Raw genomic sequence first — 19,265 nt, 5'->3', positions numbered from 1 at the left:
GGCTAGCTACATTGAAGAAGTAAAATTGTCCTAACAGCTAAAGAATTAAGTGCCATGCTGCATCTGGAACCATTCCAGAGAGATCAACAGTAAGCTTCATTACAGTAATTCCCAGAATTTAAACCTAAAATGTATTTTATAGCTCAGTGATCCTAATTTTAAATTACCTTGGAATAGACAAGCAATCTGATGGTCTTGATTTTGAATTTCACAGTAACTCAGACCTCATGATGATGGGAAACAGTACAGAAACCTGAAACAGCATAAAAAATCTTACGTATTCTGTTATAAAAGCAAAGCTAAATCCTAAAATAATAATTATATATTGGGTCATTTTTCTGCTTTGCCACTTTCATTTTACCTTTGTTTTAGAGACTTATGAAAACATGAAAGATGTTCTTGAATCCTCTTCACTTAAAGCCAGCATATCATGTTTCTTGGTCTTATCATCGTTGTCATCACCACCACCATCTTCACTATCACTATCCCATCCTCATCTCTTTCCCACAAATGCCACCTTCCCTTTGCCATGTAAGAATCCTCCACATCTGTTTCTTCCCTACATATATTTTACCTCTGTAAGACTCAATCCAACTTGTAAAAGTTGATATATTCTTTCCTTTTTTTGTCTCCTTTTGACAAGGTATTTAGCAGAATTTACAGATTCACTGGAAGTGCTTCTGTTTTGACATATCAAAGTATGCTGGGCCAAGCACGTGAGTTACCACATCTGGGTGGCTGACCTGGTTCTCTGCAACTAGATTGGCTGCTGAATGCACTACTTAGTCCTTTTAAACACACCTATAGTTTCATGTTGCAGGCACACCCTCATACAGCCTCAGTCTTCACAAGCCTTGCATTTACAGTTCTCCCTGGTTCTCCTGACTTCTGACCCAGCTTTGGCTTTCCTTAACCCTTATCTTGGATTTCCCCTGAAACTCAGTACTGGTTCTTCTCTCTGGTTTTCCTGGCATCTTGACTTTGTTTGGCTTTCTTGACCCCGATCTCAGGTGTTCCCTGGGAATCAGCATTGGTTCCCTGATCCCTGGCTCCTGACCTCTGGTTTTGTCATGGACTATGTCTCTTGGATCTTCTCTCTCAGCTCTGGTAACCTGTGCCCCAACCCTGCTGATCTCCTAGTTGCCCCCCCAACCCTCCAGGGTCTATCCACAGGCCTAGCCCCCTACACCCTAGCCAAACCCTCACAGCTACACTGCCAACATATACATATGAATGTTCTAATATGTACATACATAGACAAATCCTACTTCAGTAGCCCAATTTCTGATATCTTGAATTCAGGAGCACAGAGGCATTCCCCATTAACAGAAGCATAATTAATTAGTGTCTCATGAACCAATTATTTTGCTTTCCATGACTAATATAGAAATAAAGTATATGATTTAATAGTACAACAGTTCACATAGCTTTCATGATCTGGCACCAGTTTCTTAAACAACATTTAAGGCTGCACAGGAAGTCTGGCTCATTTTTTAATGCTGTTTCATAACCCCTGACTAAGAGAGGACCCGCAAGGCATATTGCTTCAATTGTTGCATGGAATGACGTGGTAGTGTACAGAGCAGTGGTTCTCAACCTTTTTTGTACCAGGACCCCTTTGTAAACATCAATGGCCAGTCCCAACCCAGTGCCCCTCACTTCTGACCTGCTGTCCCCCACCCCCAGGACCCAGCTTCTCAGTGTGTGGGGCTGGAACTCTGACAGTTTGCAAGGTTTCCCATGTTTTTCTCTTTTAAAGGAGAATCTGTTTTTAAAGTCTGCTCATCCATTTTTAAAGTTTTTTTGCAACCCTTTTACATATTCTTTTGACCCACAGGTTGAGGTACACTGGTATAGAGTACTTTTTGGGTACATCTGGAATGACACAAGACGCCTAAATAAGGATTTCAATAACACTGAAGTTAGAAGTAAAGGCCTAAAGTTTAATCTGTACTCAAAAAGCTAAAACAAAATGGCCAAAAACTAATGGAAACTGCTGCTCACTTGAAATTAAATTTGCTTATCCTTCCATGTGAGTTTCCTCAGAGCCCTCCTTTCTCCCCTGGTCCACATTCATCACTACATTCTCATAGAAAGCTTTTCTCAAGCTGGTCTGTTGTGGCTGGCCTGTAGTTAATCCCAAATTGATTTTTAATGGTCAAGTTGAGACTGCCGCCTTCCCCACTTATAACCCCCCCCCCCCACACACACACACACCTCTCAAGGGGTAGACATTTAAGCATGGGTCTGCTAAGATCAATACAGCATTCTCTCTGACACTAGCCAAAATCATGGGAAACATTACTACTTGAGAATTTATACAAAGAGTGGTATGCTTTAACCTATGGATTCCCAGTCTTGAAAACGGAGAGATTTTTACTTTTTTTAATTTCACATGATGCACATCAGTGATGTTAATAAAAAAGAAGACTCTTGCTATCTGTGGACTGCTTTCCCAGCCATGGCTACTTATGCCTATCCATCAATGTTTTTGAGATGATGGATAATAAGAGTACTTAATGTGGAATTGGGAGCTAAATTACGTGCTCATTAAAGTAGAAGGAGTGCAAAAGATAAGATCCCTTCTTTAGTAAGAATTCTAAAACCCAGAGAATTGGCAAACACACTAAGCAAAGAGAGAAGAAATACAAATATGTATTTGGTTCAATTTGTTAGCACCTCCAACTACCAATTAGATAAATAATCTGGTGTAGGAAAGAATATCAAAGCCACCTCAGACGGGGTTTAGGTACTGAATACACCAAGTGTAGATACTTTTCCTTATACAGAAAAGTACCTGAGGACAGGAAATTATCTCCTGTTGGATCCTTAATACTTTCTTCACATCAGTATTCCTGAAACCGGGCAAGAACTCATTACCTTTTTAGAGGCACAGAGAATACAGCAATGACAGCAATTCACATAAAATTAGTTCCAAACAGGTGAAGATACTCTTAGATCATATGGAAGTTTTCAAATTGGCTGGGCCAGATGACCTGTATCTGAGAGTGTTGAAGGAACTGGCTGAGCTCATAGCGATGTCCTTGGCAAGGCTGTTTGAAGAGTCATGGAACTCAGGAGTGGTCCTGAAGGACTGGAGGAGGGCTAACATAGTAGACATCTTTAAGAAAAGAAAGAGGGACAACACTGCTAGCTATAGACTGGTTAGTTTGACTTCAGTCTTGGGAACAATCTTTGAAAAAATTGTCAAGGAGGCCATCAACTACAAGCTCGCAACTGGTGGGTACTGAGAAACAACCATCGTGGCTTTGTCAAGGGGAAGTCATGTATAATGAACCTGGTGTCCTTTTATGACCAGGTAACTAACCAGCTGGACATGGGACAGGAGGTGCACATCATCTACTTAGATTTCAGCAAGGCCTTTGATACTGTTTCCCATTAAATCCTCTCAATTAAGTTGAAGAGTACTGGCCTAGAGCAGGCTACAGTGAGGTGGGTTGGCAACTGGCTCAGTGGCCAATCCCAGCGAGTGGTAATTGATGGGGTGGTCTCATTCTGGAAGGCCATCTCCAGTGGTGTCCCCCAGGGATCACTGCTTGGGCCTGTGTTCTTTAAAATCTTTATCAATGACCTGGATGAGGGACTGAAAAGCACAATGATTAAGTTTGTAGATGATACCAAGTTATGGGGACAAGGAGGCACATCCAAGGAAAGGACAAAGATCCAGGATAGCCTTGACAGGCTGGTCCTATGGGCTGAATGTAATCAGATGAGGTTCAGCTGGGACAAGTGCTGGGTCCTTCATCTGTGTAGGAAGAATCCTCACCATATCTGTATGATGGGTGGTGGTCCACTGGCTGGCATTGCAGCCAAAAGGGACATGGGGTTGACAATTGACCAGAGGATGAATATGAGCCACTAGTGTGATGAAGTCTCCAACAAAGTAAATAGAACTGTGGTGTGCATCAGCAGATGTGTCGCCAACAGATCCAGAGAAGTGCTCCTCCCCCTCTATTGTTTGTTGGTGAGGCCAGAGCTGGAGTACTGTGTCCAGTTCTGGGCACCGCACTTCAAGAAGGATCTGGACTAGCTCAAAAGGGTGCAGAGAAGGGCCACCCACATACTCAAGGGCCTGAGGGATAGGCCTTATGAGGAGAGACTTTGGGATCTGAGTTCACTCAGTCTGAGTAAAAGATGGCTGAGGGGTGATTTAATAGCCACCCACAAATATGTCAAGGAAGAACACCAGGGGCTGGGTGAGCAACTTTTCAGAAAAGCATCTGCTGGGAGGATGAGGACCAATGGGCACAAGCTAGTTGAGGAAAAGTTTCAACTAGACATAAGGGAATCATCTTTTCTGTATGGGTAACTAGAATCTGGAACACACATCCAACAGAGATGGTGCAGTCATCATTTCTGGCGTTGTTCAAGAGGAAGCTGGGCAAGCACCTCATTGAGCTCATTTGAGCCCAGCTACCTCCTGCCCATGGCAGGGGACCAGACTTGATAATCTTACAGGTCCCTTCTTGTCCTTCTTTCTATGATTCTTTCTGCTCTCCCTAGCCTCAGAGACAGGAAAAGGAAAGAAGTTGTGTTCCTTCACAATCTCTCTCCTTCCCCAATACAAGGTAAAAAAACTTACTAGAATAACAGTAGCTTCCACCCTCTTAATACTCAGAGGGCATGTCCACACATGTACATGTGCCCAGGAGCAATTAACTCTGGAGCAGGTAGCTCTGGAGTTAATTTATGCACAGCACATGGAGCCCAGTCAGAGCAGTTCTGGCTGGCAAGGGGGTCCCAGGGGTCAGCCTGTCAGCTCAGGGCTGCTCCGACTGGCTCAATGTGTTGCAGAGGGGCTGGATGGGACACAAAGATGCTTCAGTATGGGGCTGGCCGGCAGCGCCCTCATGCCCCAGCCAGCTGGTTTAGTGTTTACACATGTGCATGAGAAAACTCCACAGAAGGGTAGTACTTGTAGTTACAGGGTAGGATTTGTAGTTACTGCTGTGGAGTTTATTAGTTTCCTGTACCCATAGATGCTGAGCCATTTACTGTGGAGCTAGTTAGTCAGCTGCACAGTAAATGTCTTGTTTAGATACGCCCAGAATGATTGCATTAGGATAGTACTGGAGGAGAGGCAAAGTGACAAGATAGCAAGTTCAGTCTCACCTGGCCCTCAAAAATCTTTCCCTGAAATATTTTCAACCAGCTGATGCAATTTTGTTTAAATCACTGAAATTGCTAAAACGAAGCCTAGATTTCACTGAATGTAATGGTTAACACCTGGATATGATAATGTTTCATTCTAAATACAAAAATTGGGAGGCAAATTAATCATGTATATCAAAATGTGACAATGGAAATCATAACCAATTACTGTGTCCAACCTCCAGTACACAGGAAGAATCCGATTCCCTACAGTTCCTGTGTTGACTCAAATATTAAGAGGTTGGGGTAATCCTTGCTTTAACAGTAAGGTCTAAAATAGCATATTTCCTTTCATGTAAAATCTCCAATTACAGATTTTTGCTACAATCAGTAGCATCAATGATAAGTTATTTGCCAATGTCTTTATTACCAAAACAATACATTTAGAATTATTGAATTGTCTTCTTTTAAAATTAGATTAAGAATGTGGATATATTTTCAATAGTTTATTGTGAATCTACAATTTCAAACTCTTCTTCAATGACCTTTCATGTTTCAAAGACTTTGATTTCAGATTTGCACCTGGTCACAGCCTAAGGGCAGGAATAAAGGGTAGAGTCAAAACACAGAAGCACAAGCCTTCAATATTTAGACTGGAGAGGTAACATCACAGGAAAGGTACATCTGCATGTAGTTTACTAAATAAATATTAATCCTCATATAAGGGCTCCAGTTAGTTTACTGGAGTTGTCACCACTTTGCAGTGGTAGGGAAAACTTTATTTCAGCATTTTCTGACACATAAATTAAACAGATCTGGAGATTACCAAAACAAAATATAAAACTGAACAATAGGCTTGACACACTGTTATATGCATGCTTCATAAAAGCCTCCCTCTTCCTAAAAAAATGAATTCATTCTAATTTTCTTTCTACAGTTTTATCTTGGGGTAGGTTTTTTTTAAATGTTTATAAGAAACATTTCTGACCACAAATGTTGGAATCATTCAAGTAATGAAAACAATTAGTGACAGGCTTTTCACACACAGTCAGAACCACGTTGCATTTTTTTTAACAAACAGACATACAAACTATATGGAATTATACTATTTTAGATAAGCCTCTTGGCTAGCACAATGGCTAAAAAATTAGCAAAAGCAGGCTAGAATCTGTATAAGTAGTTTAAACTAAAGTTATGCATTTTTTTCTGTAATTAATCTACATTTTGACTAACACTTTATATCATTTCCCTGAGTTACACATATTATAAACAAGAAAAATACCCAAATCTGTTTTTCCAGCAAAATGAATGATAAAAATTAGTTAAAACCAAATAAAACTACAGTAAATATATGCTCTAGGGATCTTCAATAATATTCAAAATAGCAAAGATAAATTATAGTTGTGCATTTGACTTGTACTGTACAAGTAGTTTGCGAACCTAAACAAATGAAAAAGAAATAAGGCAAATGAAAAGAAAAGGAGCTGATAAAGTTTCTGGCTACAATACAGGAGACATATCATTACCATATGATCTAATGTGGGTGTCAGCCTGGATTGTGTTCATTGAGGGAAACCTTATTTTTTAACTGTGCTATCGAATAGAAGCAGGAGGGTTTTCCACCAAGTGACAGTCACTGAGCAGCAACTTGCCCCCTCCTCCTTTCCACACCTGCGAAGTCTTTTGCCTGGGCTGAATATTTAGTTTAATTACACCTCAGCTTTGAGAGCTCCTGTTGCAAATCCCTGGATTAAAAGGTATGGTTTTCAATAATTGTCCTGAACTATGCTGCAGACTAATAAAATTTCAGACAGGTCTCTAGCAAAAAGTGTTGCATTTTATAGGAGAAGCAAGAAAAATCCTGCTCAAAGTGTAGCAATGTTAATGTTGTACCCAGCATTTGTGTTATATGAGAACATGTGAAGCTGAATTCATTCTCAAAGACTGTGGACCATTTCTTATAGTTTATTTGACTGTTGCTGTTTTTTGTTTTGCTGTGTATAAGCACTGCTATATATCTTTTATTCTGACTGTGAACTTCTGCAGCAGAATATTTTGTTAGTAGTCAAATGTTTAGAGAATATGATGTAGTAAGAGCAGAAATATGTGTGAACACTTATATGATGATTGTAAAATACAGATAGTGATTTTGCAGTCGGTCCTTGTTTATGTTTTAAACTTTAGTCTTTATTTAGTTTCAGAGAACTAATGTAGTTGACAGTTATACAGACTTGATGCTTGTCTTTGTAACGTTAGAAAGTTGCATTTCAGAATACATGCATGGATAACGTATTCTAGAGAAGTTTGTTATGAATGAATAGGTTAAAAATTAAATTTCTTCAGAGTTGAGACTCCTGTCAGTAGACATTCAGCCTCTTTTTAAAGTCTGAGAGCCTGAGCTTCTACATGTGTGGGCTTATTATAAAGAAAAAGTAGCACATATGATCAAGAAAAAAAATTTAAAGTGTGCATTTTATTGAACACAAACTTTGTGATATTGAACGAGATTCTTGGACAAAGGGTGATGTAATATTTTAATTAATTTTAAGGAAAGGGGACATGACTATCACCAACAGAATGTCTTCTGGTGACATGAACTAATATAGGGTTTTTTCCATACTATTTTGAACTGAATTAGAGCCAAGTCTATGTTGTAGTTTCCTCTGTCTCTGGAAGGCTTCCACATTGTATACATATAATTACTGCAGATTTAAACAGGTTTGTACTCCAGACCCAAGTACCATAATCACAAACCATTAAGGAATTAATTCACATTTTCCTTCTTTTTCTTTCTTTTACAAATGAAGTAGAAACAATTTTATACTTGCTTTCAAAAAGGGTTTTTTTTTGTTTTTAGATATATTCCTATTCTATTATTCAATAACATGCATTTTCTTTTATCATGCAACAGTTCCTCCTCACTGAGTTCTTAAGATTATGCAGTGCAAAATCCTCTCTGAATTTTCACTAATGCAAAACTCCCATTTCACTAATGCAAAACTCTCATTGCAAAACTCTTATTAGGAGTTTTGGCGAAAACATGACAGCAGGATAAGGCCCAGGGACAGTATTTAGTTGATACATATGATGTCATCAATATTTGTGTACATGAGTAAAACTTGGAAAGTACCACTGCCCCCCCTCTCCCTCCTCCCCCACCCCAGTAATAAATTAATTGCAAAGGATAACCCTGAATATGTTTTCTTGAAATTTATGGGTCAAAGATAATTTGTACATGGAAGTACCTCTTTAAAGCAGCCACTTGCCATGTGAATCAACAACAGAAAAAAATACCCCAATTGCCAATATCTTTGAGGATGTTTGTCTGTAGCTGATTCACATAGCATATGAAAAGCTTACAGACATTCTGAAGAATTGTTTTTATTCTTTTAATATTTATTTGCAAAAGATAACATAATATAATGAATGCATTCATGTTTTAACTTTCTGTCTTAGAAATAGAATATTTTTTTATAAATATATTGTCACCTTACTACCATCCTTTAAAGAATATAAATATGCTGAACTATCAAAATTGGATTAAGAATACAGTCGTGAACTAAATGTTTTAGTTGCAGGTTTAAAATATTATCATATTTTGCATGGCAACCTTCTGAGCTCCTTTAGGCTGTGTCAAAAGTTGTGGTGTTGCATTCTGGGAGTTACTATATGCAAATTAAGTAACCCTTAAAGGAAATTGAACTTGGGTATAATACAGAATGTGTCTTTTCCTGTGCTTCTTATTTTACTCTATTTTTACTGCTACCAGGTCTTTTATGTATACAGATTAAGTAGTCTCAGAAAAAGGCCTCTGTAAGCAATTCCTAATGTCTAGTTAATACATTTCAGAAATCATTCTTTATTGCTTAGGTATTTGTACAAAATTGTGCTGTCCCAAGACAGGATTTTAAAAATAAGTTTTGCTTTTTACTGCATATTTTGAAAACAGAAAACCCCTTAAAAGTCCACTTATTTTCATAGTTTGTAATAATTATTATAAATAACTCTCAAACTATTCCCTTTTAAATAGAATAATGCATGCCATACACTGAAGAATTTGGTGAAGTTAAGTCACAGCCCAGCCCTGAAAACAAATAATAGTTTTCTTTTTGGATTCCAGTAGCACTGCTCATATAAATTATTTTGCTTCTGTGCATACATTTTGGTAGGATTGGGCCCTTAAACCCAATGGATTGTCAAAAATGTGCTGACAATAAAAAATCATGAATTTAAATGCTTCTGCAGTGCAAAGAAGATACTTTTTAGAGTATGCAGCTATAAAGTAACATAACCAAAGGCACAAAAAATAGAAAGGAAGCCAAGAAGAAACCAATGTGAAATGAAACTTGATTCTATTTCATAATATCCTTTAAACTGGGAAATAAGTGTAACTTATTGAAACTAAAAAGTCCCATCCCCCATGCCATCACTAGATCTTGCTCCATTTCCCAATCAACCTCAATGAACTATAATTTAAAACACATGCAGTAAGCTGGCACTTCAAAAAAAAAAAAAATTCACAAAACATGAAATAAAGTATTATGGTGGGTTTGGGAACCACAGGTTCACTCCCAAAGGAACAAACCCATAGCTAAGAAACAAATGGTAATGAAATCACAGTCAAACTTATGTTGGCAACATACTGACAAATGGAAAATGTATCTTATTGCCTTGACAGTTTTGTTTAATATTTTTTTGACGACACTGTCTGTTCCTAATAAATACTACCCTAAATATGCAAACAGATGTGGTTAGTGTCATCTTTAAACCCCTCTGCAAAAAGTTTTTGACCAGCAATTATCATTTTCCGGTCCAACAAGTGCCCTCTTTTTAATGGAAAGCTTAATAAATGGATACGTCTGTATTTGCTGGATTTCCTTAGAAAAAAAATTGTAAGGGATTGTGGAGCAATGAAAAGAATCTACCACTCTTTAAACTTTGTATTTGAATCCTAGGTCCACTGGCTCTATTCTGAGTACATGAACTGAACCATGAAAGTGTCTCTGATCTTCCTGCTACTTCTGCCAGTATGCTTGGCCAAGCCATTCCACCAAAAAGGCTTGTTTGACTTTATGCTAGAAGATGAAGGGTCTGCTGATATTCCTGCAACAGAGGAGCCTATATTTCCTGGACTTGGACCAGTATGCCCATTTCGCTGCCAGTGCCATCTTCGTGTTGTTCAGTGTTCTGATTTAGGTAAGCCGTGGTAGAGCTTCTTACAGCACTTGTCCACAGTTTCTTTATAGCTGATTACTTGCCATGATTGTATATAGCCTCAAAATGGGGTCCCACCATATTATAATCTTGGTGCTGTTGAAAATTTGATTTATACTTTAAATTTACTGAGGCTAACTAAAATGAGTTAAAATGAAGAGTCCCATTAAATCCTGGACTTAAATTAGGCATTTCTGGTGCCCATGAGAACGTGTGTGTTCTGTGCACATTTTTTGAAAAACCACAGAAATCTGTTTGCCAGAAAAATCACTTTTCAATGTTGTATCATTTATGTATGTCAAATGAATCCAGTGAGGTTAGGTGGTAGGGATGGAAAAATCTTAAAAGGTTCAAAACTCCACAGGCCAGATTCCAATTCTGTCTCTCTCAGACTTGTACCTCACCACAGAAATCACTCCGTTTCAATGGAACTATGTGAGCAAACTTAGTCATATTAGAACCAGTTACACTGACAAACCAGTTCAGAAACAGTCTGAAACCTTAGACGTTTTTGGAACTAATTATAATACATACAAAGCACTGTAATATATTGTTAATGGTCAGTGTAATTTCCTAATTCACAAAGAAGCAACATTTTAAGAGCTTACCAACCAATGGTGTTAGTGCTCGGTAAACTCACTCCCTAACTTCCTCCACACTGAATTCTTTCTGTAGATAAGATATATGTAGTGCAGCTACTTCAGTGAATCTATTCTTGTTTTGAGCCAGTAGTATTCAATGTGAGTAAAGCTATCACAATCTAGTGCACAAAAGATTACCAAAGATTGTGTTTTCTTTTCCTCAAAGAAGCTAGTTAGTTCAATCAGTTGACAGAGACAAACTCAATATAATCATAAGAGTAGCTTTTTAAACAAACAAATCTCAGCTGCTTCAACATATGAATACATGGTTCTTGTTTTTCAACTCTATAGCTTTACTATTTTTAGTTATTAAACCACAGCTAATAGCTATGCAATGGTAGCGTATGAGTCTGCCAATCAGAATTGGGCCTTTATTATGTTTCCTGCTGGTTATTGTATACATGTAAGTGCTCCCTCCTGCAACTCCATCATCCCCCACCCTTTCCCCACCCCCAAAAAATGGAAAAGAAGAAAAACAACTTCACAGGTTTGGGGAAATAGCATGTAATTATGAAAAAAGATGGCAAGAGTGCCACTGTTTAAATTATGTTGGGACCTATGATCTTGGTCTCCTTCATTTTCACTGTAGAAGGGACCTAGCAGAAGGGTTAGGACATCTACACAGAAGATTAGCATCTCTGAATATACACTGGAATGTTCCTGTCTCATCAGTTAACTCCCTGGTGGTAAGGTTTCCACAGAGCTGAGCTATCCCTCTTTAGGCACATTTGCTCCTGGCCTTCTCCATGGAGAAGGATCACTAGAAAAGGAAATTCATCCCCAGTAAACATTACATATCCAGATAATTTCATCAGAGCAGCACTTCCACAATGTGCTGCTTAAAAGTAGGGAAGATGGGCACACCCTTCTTGGCCTGAAGCCTATACAGTGTAGGTTGTGGAGGAAAATACTGTGCTTCCGGAATAAAAATCTGGCCTCTGGCTTGGAAATGCAATCAAATTACATCTCAGGAAATTGACATATATCCATATCTGTGGCTGGATTCTCACCTGTAAAGTAAGGCCAGATGCACGGAAAGTATGCTCAGTTCTTCAGTTTTGGCACTCGGTTTCCTCTATATCCCAAATATTCTGTTACAGCAGCTTGTCTTGTAACAACTTTCAGGCTTCTCCTATAGCAAGTAAATTGATGAAGGTAGGGAGATAAGCAGAGACGACCTTATCCCTCCAGTTTCCTACTCTGGGGAAAGAACTTGCATAGACAAATATATGTTAGCTAAGGATTCCACATACTGGGGATCTGTCCTCAACTGTCCATTTATCTGGCCCATAACCATGTCTCTGTGAAGGAAATCCAGCCAACAGCAAAACAACTAGTAACACTGACTTGGGTAAGGTTAGAAATGTTAAATATTTTACGATTTTATTTCAAAATATGAACTACATGATGCCAAGAAAATGTTGCAAGCTAGCTGCATAATGTTGCAAGCTAGATGAATAACCACAGAACGGTGGCTTAGGTCAGAGAAATCGTGTCTTCAAGAATTCACACTACAATTACAAATCTTAAGGAATTCTCTCCCTACATGCAAATCACTGCTAACAGGCCTTTTATTCAACCAAGTTAGTTATCCAAAAGTATTATTAGCTTTAATCATCTATTCTCAAGGAAGCTTACAAAAAAAAGGCCACATGCAATAGTAAGATCCTTAGAGGAGATATTAAAAGCTTAACAATTTCCATCCTTGCCTACAGGGAAAAAATGAAGACTAGATGCAACCTAATATAGCCATGAAAAGAAAGCCATTAGAAAACTCAGCCATGACTTACCCAGTGCTAGTCAGACCAAAGAACCAGCGGTCAAACTAAGGAAAGTCTACCCTTGTAAGAGGCACAAGACCTTTACAATCCTTACTCCAGCAAAAGAACAACAGTTGGCTTGGGAAAGAGTGGCTGTAGGGTATCCAATAGGTCTATGTGAAGTGGAAAGTATTCACTTTGGTTTCGGCAATTCAGAGGAACAGTGATTCAATTTGTAGATTCAAATCACTGCCTCGATTCAGTTTAGCCAAATCTGAAGATACTTGGCACCAAATCTTATTTACCCATAGACTATACAGGCAGGCAGTTCCGGTGGGAGCAGCTGAAGGAACAGCTGGATGACCCCAGGCTTGAGCCAACAGCCCCAAGAGAAGGTGTGGCTCGTCCGGCTTCCCCCCCCCGCCCCCCAACCAGGGCAAGGCAGGCAGTGTTGGCAGCCCCAGGAAAAGCTGCAGGGGCTGGGGGGAATAATTGGGGAGCCAGAGAATCAAACCAGGAACTGGGGGGGATGCCCCTATTCATTCCCTCCAACTCCCAGTTCTGAATTCAATCCCCCATCCCCTGCAGCCTCTTCCAGAGCTGCTAGCACTCTCTGCCTTGCGCTGGTGGGGGGCAGCTGGGGGAACAGTTGGACAAGCCACAGCTTGAGCTGGAAGCCCCAGGAGAAGCTGTGGGGGCTGCAGGGAACAATCAGGGATCTGTGGGAATGAACAGGTGCTTCCCCCAGTTCCTGATTTGATCCCCCAGCTCCCCAATCATTCCCCACTTCTCCCAGGGCTGCCACCACTGCCTGCCTTGCCCTGGCAGGGGGGCAGCTGGAGGAGCACCCAGACGAGCCATGGCTTCTCCCAGGACTGCCAGCTTAAGCCAGGGCTTGTCTGGCTGCTCCCCCAGCTGCTCCTGCCAGCACTGCCTAGCGGCTATCTGTACAGTCTATGGCCAAATCTCCAAATCACTCTAAATCAATTTGCAAGCTTCTGATTTGATTCAGAGAAATTAATGGGTCTCCCAATTTGATTCATATTCAGAGATTCGGCCACAAATTGGGTCAAATCGCCTCTGAATCAAATTGGTTACTGAGGCTTCTCACAGCCCTAGTGTCCAATACCCTGGATAATCTGCATGGGCCGGGTTCCTACTGGAACCATGCATGCCAGTTCTGCAGACTGGAAGATGACACACCTCTAGTTTACTCACAGAAACATGTTCCTCTTTCCCCCACCTTTGCCCTTCTGTGATAGGAGGTTACTATTTGTAAATGTTACCCCTCCAGGAGTTAAACAAGTCTAGCATCTATGTTTGAATACTGTTTTGTACTGAATAAGCCAAGAACATTTCTAGAACTGTCAAAGCTTGATTTATACCATACAGGGTCCAGTGATCAGCTCTAGCCTTTCTCCTAGTCCTCTGTGTGTTGGATAAGTCTTTTCCACCAGCACCGGATGGGAATAGCTTAAAAAAAAATTAAATAAAATAAATAGAGTAAGAAAGGACCTGGCACTCCAGTTACAGTCATGTCAGCTGTATTTTTGTATGACTGTATTTTTAAACATGGTCACATCCTACTAAGCACATACCTTGGAGTTAATTTGTTCTGCCTCCAAGCCAAAACTTGAACTAGTAGTAAGGAAAATCAAACTTCCCACACTCAAAAGTAGAAAGAAGAATGTACTTGTAGTTATGAAAAAGGGCATGTCAAGAACATAGTCCAATAAGCATACCTGATTTATGATCTATTCCCTAACTATAATATGTCTCAGCACTTTAAGAAAACAAAGCTATTTTGGTTTCTCATTAACAAGGTTCTATATTATCCAGAATCTACTACCTCTTGCCAAAAGTGAAGCCCCAGCAGTCCTCTTCATAGTAATTTTGTCTTGAACTGTTTGTTGCACCATCTAAAACCTAGTCTGCTTTCCTACAGAGATCAAAGCCAACTAATCTCAAAATTAGATTTTTTATATAGCCGATGCAACTGGTCAGAGCCTGTTGTACAGGTATCAGAATAATAAATATAGTGAAAACATCCCTCTAACCCTCCTCCATCCTTTTCTCTACTCAAGCACTAGAATGCAACCTCTGGCCAAGAGGTCAGATCCTTAGTCTTACTCCCCAGAGGCAACTTCAACAAGAGTAAACCCAGGGCCCTTTAGTAGGCCAGAATGGAGAACATGCTCATTCACCCCATCAACAGATGCAGAAGATTCGACTGACCTATTCATATGGTGCATGAACATTGCCCCATATTTCCCCAATTGGGGCATCTTTTGTCCACACAGAGGAGGAAGGAAGCAGTTTTTGTAATGTATGAAATTTGCTAACTGCAAGGGGCATAATGAGGGCTCCTTCAGGCATCTTCCATGCACATCCATGGAGTCAATGTGGCTCTGAAAAGATAATACAAGTGAGGCATAGTCAAGTGGTTTAAAGATCAGGTAGGGTTACGACATCAATCTGTATTTTAGTCTTAGATCAAATGTATAGGATTTCTTTACCAATCCACCCTCAAAAAAGTTGCATCATAGTGTAAAGCATCAGGGTGTGAAAGACATTCTGAACTAATTAGTGGAAAGCTCACAGAAGTGTAAAGTCCAATCGCTGTAGTATTTCAAAATCTCAATTCAGTTTTATTTCATGGAAATATATTAATTCATTGACCTTCCAAGTCTGTACACAAGTTTACTGCCTGTTTAAAGCCTTCCACTGGAAACTCCATTCTTTATTCAAGGCTCAAGTTGGAAGTATTTACTCAATTTTAAAGGAATTCTGCTTCTTTGGCACAAAACTTTCAAACTTGTCCCTCTCCATCAACAACAAATGCTAAAAATTCTCCCTAAGAAAACTGAGATTACGGAATCTGTAAGAAAAAACAAATATTAAAAGACAAAGTATGGGACTGAAATTTATCTATGCCTCGTAGTACCAATTTAATTGCTAACTATGTTAAGATTAAAAACTAGATCAAACTATCAGGGAATGTGTTAGATTATCTGCTTCTTTAGGTCTTTAAATGAAAACTAAAATGTACTTTAGTCAAGCACAAGTTAATGTGTTTTATATATAGTGATGGAGTTAAGTTTGAGGTGCAGTGATACACAGACCTACATTTTGCCCTTTCTGATTATAAAGTCTATGGAAGTCTTTTAAAAATCTGTTGAATAATTGCATCTACACTGGAGAGCTCTCTGAGATATTCACATTGGAAACATCAAAATCGTCTTCTACTGATTTTTTTCCACTAACTTGCAATATGTATACTTGTGTGTGGCAAACTAAAAAAATCCAGAAATAACCTTTTACATCTTAAAATCTAAGTAAATTTCATGAGTTTTGGAGACTTCAACTTACGGGTTTTTTCCTCTAATGCCAATGTGGATGACAGTAGAAAAGTGATGAAGCCTCACTGCCTTTCTGGCATCAATACCTGTGAACAAGGAGGTAGGTAAGCCTTGCTTAAGAGCTGGTGCCACCATCAATGCAAGGGATGTAGTGTAGACATACCCAGTCTTACCTTTAGTTTGTTTCCCATAAAGAAGGACAAAACAATCAGGACAAATGCCAGAGATCATTGCGGGGGAGGGGCTGTACTACAGTGAGCTAGTGCAAGTCATTCAGTCTTCAGCTGGAAGGTGGGAGCAGTCTCATTTTTTGCCTTGGCCCTCTCAGAAATATAATGCCAGCTCTGGCCAAAGCTACATATTATAACAGTATAAAAAAGTAATCAGGAAAGTAAAGTAAAGATCACACAAAAGTAAAGCCATATTATAAGACTCATGGGCCATGAAATTCTAAGTTGGAAAAGTGAATAGATTTGAAAAACAACTGCAGGCCACTTTCTGGTAACACTAAGACATAATTTTATGGCGATTTCAGTGCCTTGGATGTAGGAAAACAGTGGGTGATGTTTTCAAACTTTTCAGAGCCAGTTAGACTCCCTTATCTCTTAGTCACTTTTGAAAATGTTAAACAATAGCACTGGTGATTGACTAACAGCCATGTGAAGGTAAAGATTGGCCTTTTACTCTGAAGGGTGTTGGGGAGGGGAATTGTGGATGCTTCTCAGGGAAGGATGGAAATCATTTGTTATTTCACAGGTCTCAGGAAGCAATTAATAAAATGGTTACCATTTGCAAGTGCCACACAACCTAAAACAAAATCTCATTATATTTTGAAGTCTGTAGTTTATGAGAAGCAGAATCCAGGCAACAATAAGAGTTTAAAATAAAAAAGCAGCTGCCACATCCTATTTTTCACTTCTAAGTACTCCAGTCCCCAAATCTGCTGCTTACCCTATTTACAGTCCTCAGGTCTTCCTCCCCACAGACTTCATTTAGTACATCATCAAGGGGTGCAGGCTTGTTAGTTGGCTCAATGATGCAATCTCCCAAATTCTTTCTCTATCATTGCCAGGAGATTCTCGTCTCCCGAGTTTCTTTGGAGCACAGAGCAGCGTGTACAGGAAATGCAGGCAGCTGCTAGGGAGGCCTACTTAGGACAGCAAAGTCTGATGATTGTAGGCTGGGAATCAAATGAAACTCAGCTGGCTACAGCTGTTCATGGAAACTAGAGCAGATTTTTAAAGAGCCCCAAAACATAACCCCTGTGATAATACTGTGAGTGTTGCAATTCATTATGAGCATATCTGAACCAAACTTTCAGATCACCATCTCCATTTCGGCCCACTGCCAAAGGTTCATCCTGCTTGAGATGAATTAGGAGTATGACAAGGTTGAGGATGGAAGGATTATTTATGGGTTTAGTTCAGGACCGAGCCTGTTTACTGCCATGCAGTAGATGATATAAAATGTACACAAAATGCACAACGTTGCTTTGTTGAAGTTGTTTATAAATTACATGGCTAAAGTATCTGCTCTTTTGCCTGTGCAATCTCAGCATTGCATGGACACACTTTTTTGATGCAAAAACTAAAGCACTAGAGAGGATTATGAACTTAAGCTTCATTCACCAATCTGGAACTTTGGGGGTATTGGAAATCTAAATATGGAAAACAGTGATGATCTCTAACTTTACAATGGGCCTAATCAACATCCGAGCTCAAAGCACACTGACAACGTCAGACTGTGGAAGTATGGTCTGTTGCTTTATCTCATATCGAAGCATATCCCTATATGACATGTGCAACAAATACAAACTTTTATATATTCTGCCACCTAAAACACACCATGAACCACAAGATAAGACATCATATTGATGACTTCCCCTTCCTGTTGTGACCTCTGACTGGAAAGATAAACTTCAGGACCTAACTTCTAGGGAAATCAAATAGGACTGTGTGATCAAGGTACTCACTGGCCTGTGCCTCAGGATGTATTTGATCAGTTCTTAGCTGTACTACATATATATTGGATATCACTTGGACATCACTTAACCTCTGTGCTTCAGTTCCCCTTGCTGAAAAATAGATTTTGTTCTTCCATACCCCACAGACGTAGGGAAGATATATTTGCAAAAGTTTGTATAATATTCAGAATCTTTGGTGATAGAGGCTATAAACTTGCATATATAAAAAGTGTCCCAGAAAGACAAGTATATTTATCTAAACCAGGTGCCATATTATAGAACCCTTTGACATTCACCCCAGCTGATAACGCCACCCACCAGAATGGTTTCATAGGAATTAGCAGAACCTTGACTTTGCATATACTTTAACTTTACATTGGCTCCCATGAACCTGTGGGGTATCTTCGGTAGATTTTGATTATCTGTAGGAAAGGGATCCCAGTGGTGTTACTGTCTCATACCTCAAACATGAAAATTTTCAATACAGTGTTCTCTTTGGGTTTCTTCTGTTTATGTGCATGTTTGCAGAAACACACATATGCAAATACTTATATGGAGCATCTACACGTGCCCCTATGGCACCACTGTTATTGCACCCTCATTTAGTATCCTTTTAGAAGTGCACAGTAACAGCTTGGATTACATCATGCTGGTGGTGCACAGTTATATTTACCCATTATGTCACCATAGCAGACCACTACGGTGAGCTTCCACATTGCTATGGTGACACAGCTGCAGCATCACAGTTTGTGCCTACCAATGCTATGTCACGGTGGCACATTGCAATGGCGACATAGCATCTCATGTAGACACACCCACATTGCAGGAGAAGCTGACATAGGTATGGTATGCCATTTCTCAGATCAGTTCAAAGAAAGCCATAACTGGCAGAGGTAACACCTACAATGTCTTTCTGGCTGTCACTTTTATTCTCCATCAATGTCACAGCTCACTGTTATTCATGAAAAGAGTTTGAGTTTGTAGACCATTGATATTTGAAACTTGAAATGTACAGTCTAAAAATTCACTGCAAGGTTTAGCCTCTAGCCAGTAAACCCTTCACTGGTAAACTAAGTGTTAATCTCTTCCAAGTAACCCCCTCATTGGTAATCTAAGTATTCTAAATGGACCATGCTCCAAAGGCATCAGATAATGCTACAGTTGTACAGTTTTTAGGGTGCCACATGCCCTGCCTCCCCTGCTTACACTATTTTAC

At 39.5% G+C, this 19,265-nt stretch overlaps 1 protein-coding gene and 2 long non-coding RNA genes across 3 annotated transcripts in view; 1 reads left to right on the top strand and 2 right to left on the bottom strand.

Annotated features, from left to right (window-relative positions):
• Positions 1 to 268, bottom strand: part of LOC149865928 (uncharacterized) — a 36,488-nt gene extending 36,220 nt beyond the window's left edge. The window contains exon 1 of the long non-coding RNA XR_016441810.1: positions 168 to 268. This is a non-coding gene — a long non-coding RNA (uncharacterized LOC149865928). The remainder of the gene's footprint in view (positions 1 to 167) is intronic.
• Positions 269 to 6,707: 6,439 nt separating this feature from the next.
• DCN (decorin) overlaps positions 6,708 to 19,265 on the top strand; it is a 47,099-nt gene continuing 34,541 nt past the window's right edge. The window contains exons 1-2 of the mRNA XM_090042674.1: positions 6,708 to 6,869; positions 10,068 to 10,308. Of these exons, the coding sequence (XP_089898800.1) occupies positions 10,104 to 10,308 (205 nt within the window). The 5' untranslated portion in view covers positions 6,708 to 6,869; positions 10,068 to 10,103. The remainder of the gene's footprint in view (positions 6,870 to 10,067; positions 10,309 to 19,265) is intronic.
• On the bottom strand, positions 13,635 to 16,176 carry LOC149865927 (uncharacterized). Its single transcript, XR_016441808.1, has 3 exons — positions 16,097 to 16,176; positions 14,963 to 15,135; positions 13,635 to 14,200 (listed from the first exon to the last, which is right to left on the bottom strand). It is a non-coding gene; the product is annotated as an uncharacterized LOC149865927 (long non-coding RNA).

The sequence above is a fragment of the Crocodylus siamensis genome, chromosome 4 (assembly GCF_052110815.1).
Source record: "Crocodylus siamensis isolate JL-2025a chromosome 4, ASM5211081v1, whole genome shotgun sequence".
In the NCBI taxonomy this organism is placed as follows: domain Eukaryota; kingdom Metazoa; phylum Chordata; order Crocodylia; family Crocodylidae; genus Crocodylus; species Crocodylus siamensis.
The sequence above is the reverse complement of the archived record's forward strand: the minus strand, read 5'-3'. Positions and strand labels throughout refer to the sequence as shown.